The sequence below is a fragment of the Propithecus coquereli genome, unplaced genomic scaffold (assembly GCF_000956105.1).
Source record: "Propithecus coquereli isolate 6110/MARCELLA unplaced genomic scaffold, Pcoq_1.0 Scaffold81, whole genome shotgun sequence".
In the NCBI taxonomy this organism is placed as follows: domain Eukaryota; kingdom Metazoa; phylum Chordata; class Mammalia; order Primates; family Indriidae; genus Propithecus; species Propithecus coquereli.
The window spans coordinates 5,144,855-5,152,801 of record NW_012154285.1 but is presented as its reverse complement, the minus strand read 5'-3'; the positions used below and the strand labels follow the sequence as shown (position 1 = coordinate 5,152,801).

Below are 7,947 nucleotides of genomic sequence, written 5' to 3'. Positions count from 1 at the left end.
ATCTCCATCACTCTGAGCACTTTCTTACTTTCCAACACATAAAAATGCTGAAGACTCATCTTGCACTTTCCATGACCCAGTTCAAGAACCAACTATTTCTTTAAGACATCCTGGTTTCTTTTAGTGGAAAATGGTATTTAGAAAGTGAAATGTAGGTGTCTTTATTGCGCTTGAGTGTCACTGATTCTAGGTCCTCTGAATGGGCAAAGCCAGGAAATACATGTGTATACACATACATGCACCTATATTTATTTTTTATCTATATACATGTGTATACACATACATATATATGTGTGTGGTATACATATCCATGCAAAAGGTGTTGAATACACACAAAAGTGGTAACAGGGGTTGCTTCTGGAAAGGAGCCCAGGGTGGGGGAGTAGTCAAAGGGAATTTTAGCCTCATCTGTATTGTTTTCATTAATTTGGACTTTACTAAGCAGGTTCTCTGCACTCAACACCATGATTCCCCCCCAAAGAGAAATCCCTGGTGCCTAAAAACAAAGAGAGTTTCTTTGTCTTTCCCTCATCCAAGAACATCACTGTCCTTTTCCAACAGCTGAATGCACAATTCATGTCCATTGTACATGTTTTCACATTTTGAAATAAAAGTTCATCTTTCCAACTAAAAACAATCACCATTTCATGGCCTAAGATGGGATGAAATCTAATGAACATATAAATAATTTAAGTTGCAATAGTGTAACTTTCTGGAGACATTTAACCTGGAGTAACTAAAATTGAGAGACCACAACAAAGGAATTTTACATAGTGCTTGGGGGACCTAAAAACATTAGGCAGTGAGCTGTGGATAGGCTGCACCTACAAGTTAAGGTGCATGAGGTTCCATTTGATTTACATTTAGACTCAGAAGCTATTCATTCTCGCCTAGCAAGAGTTTTTAGTTAGCTGGTTCAATAGTTTGTCATTGGGTATTATAAATGGGAATAACAGTTGCCTTTAGATATGTTTAGATTGGCAATTCTTGATAATTCCATACAAAAGTGAGTAAACATGTTAACCTTCCTTTCTTAGACATTAAAGTATGTGTCCTTTGTGGATGAATCCCACATTAGGATGGTGGACCAGCAGCTACTTGGGAAAAGTCTGCAAGATGTCAAGGGCCAAGAAGTCCCAGTAAGTTAAAACATTATCTTTTTTTTTTTTTAAAAGAAAATTTACTATACATATAAACACATCTGGAAATTTATACCAGTCATAACCCATAAATTTTAACAAAGTAAATATACTCATGTAACCAGCACCAGATTAAAAAATTGAATATTACTAGAAGTCCCTTTTATGCTCCCATCCAGTCACTACGCTTCCTTAAAAGTAGTCATCCTGTATCCAAAAATTAATTTTACTTCTTCTAGAATCTTATAAAACTTGAACCATATAGTATACCAGTATACTATATGAAGACACTCAGTATATACTCTGCTGATTGGTTTCTTTCACTCAACATTATTTTTGTGAGTCATTCATAACATTGCATATAGCAACAGTTCATTCTCACTGTTGTATAATTTCCATTTTATAAACATCCAATTTATTTAATCCATGTTACTGTTGATGGACACTTGGGTAGTTTCCAGTTTGGAGCTAATGCCAGTAATGCTGCTATGGTAAACATAAGGCACTCTACTGGGTAACTACCTAAGAGTGGAACTGCTGAGTCATAAGGCAGGCATATGCTCAGTTTCAGAAGATACTAACAGTGCTCCAGAGCTGTTGTTCTAACTCACACTCTTCCCAGCAGCTCTGGATGCTGCGTATCTTCACTAACTGTATTAGTTTCCCGGGGCTGCCCTAATGAATTGCCACAAACTAGGTGGCTTAAAACAACAGAAATTTATACCTTCACAGTTCTGGAAGCTAGAATTCTGAAATCAAGGTGTTGGCAGGGCCACACTCCCTCTGAAGGCTCTGGGAAAAAAATCCTTCCTTGCCTCTTCCTAACGTCTGGTGTTTATGACACCAGCTAGGACCTCTAGTACAATACTGAACAGAAGTGACAATAGCAGGCATCTTTGTCTCATTCCCTATCTCAGGGAGAAAGCTTTCTAGAGTTCACTATTCATTCATTATAGTGTTTGTGGCAAGTTTTTAAGAATGCTCTATTAGATTAAGAAAATTCTCTTCTGTTCCTAGTTTGCTAAGAATTTTATCATGACCAGATATTAAATTTAAAAAATTTTTCTGCTTCTTTTGAAATGATCAATGAGTTTTCTTCTTTTATTCTATTATGTGGTGAATTACACTGATTGGCTTTCAATTATTAAGCCAACCTTGCATTCCTGAAATAAACTCAATTTGAATGTGACGTCCTATTTTTTGTGTTTATTGCTAGATCCAAATTCACTAATATTTAGGATTTTTACATCTTCTTTTTACATCTCTTCGTGAAGGAGAGTAGCCAAAATTTTTCCATTCTTCTAATGTCCTTCTTGGGAGTGTGTATAAAGTAAACTACAGTTATGCATCGCTTAACAGCTGGGATAAGTTCTGAGAAACGCATCGTTAGGCAATTCTGTCGTGCTATCATCACAGAGTGTGCTTACACAAACCTAGGTGGTATAGCTACACACTTAAGCTATACAGTATAGCCTATTGCTCCTAAGCTACAAACCTATATATATTTCTGTAGTGACTACTGTAGGCAATTAAAACACAATGGTATTTGTGTATCTAAACATTTCTAAACATAGAAAAGGTACAGTAAAAATATGGTATAAAAGAAAAAAATGGCACACCTATATAGGGCACTTACCATGAATGGAGCTTGCAGGACTACAAGTTGCTCTGGGTGAGTCAGTGAGTGAGTGGTGAGTGAATATGAAGGCCTAGGACATTACTGTATACTACTGAAGACTTTATAAACACTGTACACTTAGGCTATTATAATTGATAAAAATATAGTTTTCTTTTTTCAATAATAAATTAAACTTAAGTTACTGTAACTTTTTTACTTTACAAACTTTATAATTTTTTGAAACTTTTTGACTCTTGTAATAACACTTCACTTAAAACACAAACATGTACAGCTGTACAAAAATATTTTCTTTGTATCTGTATTCTATAAGCTTTTTTCTATTTTTAATTTTTCTTTTAACTTTTTAACTTTTTTGTTAAAAACTAAGACACAAACACACACATTAGCCTAGGCCTACACAGGGTCAGGATCATCAATATCACTGTCTTCCACCTCCACATCTTGTCCTACTAGTATGTCTTCAGGGGCAATAACACCCATAGAACTGTCATCTCCTATGGTAACAATGCCATCTTCAGGAATACCTCCTGAAGGACCTGCCTGAGACTGTTTTACAGTTAACTTTTTTTTAAATTAGAGAAGCAGTATACTCTAAAATAACAATAAAAAGTATAGTAAATACATAAACCAGTAACATAGTTGTTTATTATCATTATCAAGTTATTATGTACTGTAAATAATTCTATGTGCTATACTTTTTCCTTTTTTTAGAGACCGGGCCTAGCTCTGTCACCCAGGCTGAGTGCAGTGGTGCAATCATAGCTCACTGTAACCTAGAATTCCGAGGCTCAGGAGATCCTCCTGCCTCAGCCTCTGGAGTAGCTAGGACTTCAGGCATGTGCCACTATGCCTGGCCAATTTTTTAATATTATGTAGATACAGGGTCTCACTAAGTTGCTGAGGCTACATGCTATACTATTACACAACTGGCAGCACAGTAGGTTTGTTTAAATCAGCATCACCACTAGCACATAAGAAATGCATCGCACTATGATGTTTTGATGCCTACGATGTCACTAGGTGACAGGAATTTTTCAGCTCCATTATAATCTTGTGAGAACACCATTGTATATGGGATCCCTCATTGACCAAAACTTCATTATGTGGCACGTGACTATATTTAGTTTGTGTGTGTGTGCATATGTGTATGGTAGAATACACATAATATAAAATTTACCATTTTAACCATTTTAAACAATTCTGTGACATTTTAGTATATTTACAATGCTGTGCAACCATCACCACTATCTAGTACCAGTGCTTTTTCATCACCCCAAAAGGAAACCCCACGTCCATTTTGCAGCCACTCCCCACACTGAATTCCCCCCATTCCCTGGCAACCATTAGTCTACTTTCTGTCTCTATGGATTTGCCTATGCTGGACATCTCCTACAAATGGACTCATGCAATGTATGGCCTTTTGTGTCTGGCTTCTTTCACTCAGCTTCATGTTTTCAAGGTGCATCCACGTTGGAGCATGGATCAGTAATTCACTCCTTTTTAGGTCCGAATAATATTCCATCATATGGACATAACATGTTGTTTACCCATTCGTCAGCTGAAGGACATGTGGGTTGTTCCCACCTTTGGGCTATTAGGAATAATGATACTATGAACACTCATGTACAAGAACTATCCAGTCTAATGTCCTTGACTTGGGCCATCTTTACCCAGTGAAGGAAGGTGTATGTCACAAAGAATAGGCGTGGCAATTATGGCCACTTCCCTTGGAGGATAACAAATGGGTTTGCCAGTAGAGGAGCCTGGAGGGAAAGGAGAGAGCGGAGCTAAGTCAATAAATATTTACTATCTCTCCCGTGCTGGGTATTGGGGATACAGCAACAAAGCAGACAGGGTCCCTGCTTTCATATGAAAGAATCATCACCATCAAGTAAATGTACACATTAATAAGATTGTTTCTGATGGTGATAGGTCCTATGAATAATGTAGAATATCGTGATGTGACAAGAGAATCACCTGGGAGGAAAGCAACTTGACAGGGTGGTCAGGACAAGAGGTGATACCTGCACTGAGGCCTGGCCTCTCTGAATTTCACTTTCCAAATCTGTGAAGTGGAGACAAGGATACATATCTCTCTTTGAGGTCCTTCAAAGGCTTAAGTGAGGCAGTGCTTACAAAACACAAGCACGGTCCTGATCCACACATTTAATTGATGATAGCTACCACAATGAATGTAATATTAAATGTAATTTTATAAGTTAAGGATAAAACTGAAGAACTTAGAGCCCCGGGGGTCATGATTGCTGATGGGTTTGGACACTTGACTTTTTCAGAGACCCCCGCTGGACTTCACAGACTTGTCCAAGCTCCCCCTGACTCTCCGCGACCCACCCTCCATTCCCAGAGAAACAGAGGAGATGCAGCCGCTTCATGAAGAGGCGACTCCTAGATCCGGGGACAGCCCGGAGTGGTGCCAGTGTGGAAGCTGCCTCCCGTCCCAACTCCCCGAGAGCCACAGGTGCCTGGAGGAGCTATGTTGCCGGAAAAAGCCGGGGGCCTGCATCACCACCTCACAGCCGTTCAGGAAGCTTGTCTTGTCCAGACATGTCCTGCAGTTCCTCCTGCTCTACCAGGAGCCCTTGCTGGAGCTCGATGAGGATCCCAACAATAGCCGGCTGCGGCACTGTGCCTACAGGTGCTACACCACCTGGCGCTTTGGCTCCCCTGACATGGCTGATTTTGCCATCCTACCCAGCTGCTGCCGCTGGAGGATTCGGAGAGAGTTTCCCAAGAGTGAAGGGCGGTACAGTGGCTTCAAGAGTCCCTACTGACAGCACAGGGCTGCAGCAGTCATATTAGCATTACCTTTGCCATCACCTTGAACTTCACCTGCAAAGATCTGCGGCCAAATTTTCAGCCAAAGGGAAATGTGCTTTCATCTCATATAGCTCTATATATGTCTGAGAGCAGAGTGACTTGGTTAAACAAACAAACCAGAATCCCTTTGCATGGACTGACAGTGAAGAGATTCAGATATAAGTCTCAATTCTGTCCCTAGGAAGTTGTGTGACCCTAGGCCTTTAACCTCTGTACCTCTGTCTCCTCGTTAACCAACCTACTATCTCAGAGATATGGTAAGGACAAATTGAGACAGTGTTCATGAACTGTCTTGTAAAGTGTAAAGAGCTACATGGATGCAAAACATCTCAGTATTAGGACAGACTAGGATAATGTCCAACTGAAAACAAATTCTTTGGTCCTGGCTGGAGAATGTGAAAGATTAAAAGTGACCACAAATTCTTTGACACTCATCCCTCAAGACCCAAGGGTTTTGTTTTTTCCCTTAAGAATGGGCAGCTCTGACTGCTTTACCCAATAGTGGAAGTGACGCTGTGTCAGGGTCAGGATCTTTGTTTTAAGAGGCTGGCAGCTTCTACTTCCTGTCCCTTGGAACTCCTGCTATTGGGGAAAACATCCCCCATGTAAAAGTCTGCCTATCCTGAGACCGCCCTGCTGTGAGGAAGCTCAAGCAGCCATGTGGAGAGGAGAGTGCCTGACCAGCCAGCCCCAGCTTTCAAGCCATCCAAGCCTAGTCACCAAACATGGGCGAGAAGAAGTCTTCAGGTAATTCTGGGCCCTACTAACATATGACTGAAACTGCATGAGACACCCCAGGTGAGAACCTCCCTGTCAATCCAGAAAGCCAGACTGCTGTCTTAAGTCACTAAGCTTTGAGGTTGGTTGTTACACAGCAACAGATGACTGACACAAAGAACAAGCCTTATGAATGGGGACATAGACTCAGCCCACACTTTCCCTGGTTCCAAGTTTCTTTGGGAGCCCAGACCAACCCTGGAGCCCCTCAGGAACTTAGGTTTCTACTAGATAGTTCTAGAAGGGCTGCAGACCAAATCAGGTAACTCACCAAACCAGAAGCTATCAAATCTAACTGCCAAGCTACCCAGTACATTCCAATCCTCATCACAATTCTATGACTGGAAATGACCAAAAAGCTGCCTTTCTGCCTATAACATCCTGTACTTTGCAGCCGATTAGAATTGATACATTCTGGATGCTGCTTCAAAAGCAACCCACACCCAAACCTTCACCATTTCTATATACCAACCACTAAAAATATGAAAGTGAATAGTCATGGGTTTTAGGATTCTACTTCAGGATTTCCTTTGCATGGTTTTGTCATTAGAGTTGGCTATTTATCTGTTTCTAAACAATAACTAGGAGTAATTTATAGACCACTATTAAATACCGTGACTAATGAACGATCTGTGAGGTTTTAACACGTACTCTAAGAGTTACTATTTTGATACTTTTTGAAAAGCAGCAGTTTTCTACTGTATTAATGTACAATGGCATGAATAAAAACTTTTTGTAGAAACAGGATCTCACTCTGTCTCCCAGGCTAGAGTGCAGTGGAGTCATCATAGCCCACTGCCAACCTTAGACTCCTGGGCTCCAGCGATCCTCTTGCCTCAGCTTCCCGAGTAGCTGGGACTACAGGTGTGTACCACCACGCCTGGCTAATCTTTCTATTTTTTGTAGAGATGGGGTCTTGCTCTTACTAAGGCTGGTCTCGAACTCCTGGACTCATGCGATCCTCCCTCCTCAGCCTCCCAAAGTGCTAGGATTACTGGTGTGAGCCGCTGCACCCGGCCAAAAACCTTTTTTCGTTAAAGGATTTTATCTGGCTTTAAACTCAGGAATCAAGTTAACTATGCCAGATTTAGCTTTCGTTTTTACTACCTTTTGAGAGATATTTTTGAAAAGTGGATTATGTATGATTTTTTTGGAATTGAAGGTTTTCTGCTCCAAGAATTCTATGTAACTGTTACAGGTTTCCATTCTGATGGCCTCTGGGCCTTTATACCTTCAGTTTTGGTGCCTTATTCCTACTGTTTCTGTCACCTCAGTGAGGCCCCAGATGGAGTCAGAACTTGGAATGACAAATAAACACTGGATCCATCTACTGTTTCCCTTCACCTTCCCCACTGATGCTCTGGGCAAGAGGGTGATGTGTTACTTCAGCTGTGTGTGTAAAATGCCTGACACTTCCTACAATAACAGGGATCGTGTTTGTATTCTTATTTTTAGTCTACTGCATAAAATAATGTCATCGCCATAGGCAATGAGAGTCGCATTTTGTAGGATCCGTTTTCTTATACTTCAGCACATTCCTCTGATATGGTGATT

General features: G+C 40.5%; 1 protein-coding gene across 1 annotated transcript in view; it reads left to right on the top strand.

Moving 5' to 3' along the window:
• Positions 1-7,144, top strand: part of P2RX7 (purinergic receptor P2X, ligand gated ion channel, 7) — a 40,907-nt gene extending 33,763 nt beyond the window's left edge. The window contains exons 12-13 of the mRNA XM_012663518.1: positions 1,038-1,139; positions 5,073-7,144. Of these exons, the coding sequence (XP_012518972.1) occupies positions 1,038-1,139; positions 5,073-5,570 (600 nt within the window). The 3' untranslated portion in view covers positions 5,571-7,144. The remainder of the gene's footprint in view (positions 1-1,037; positions 1,140-5,072) is intronic.
• Positions 7,145-7,947: the final 803 nt, after the last annotated feature.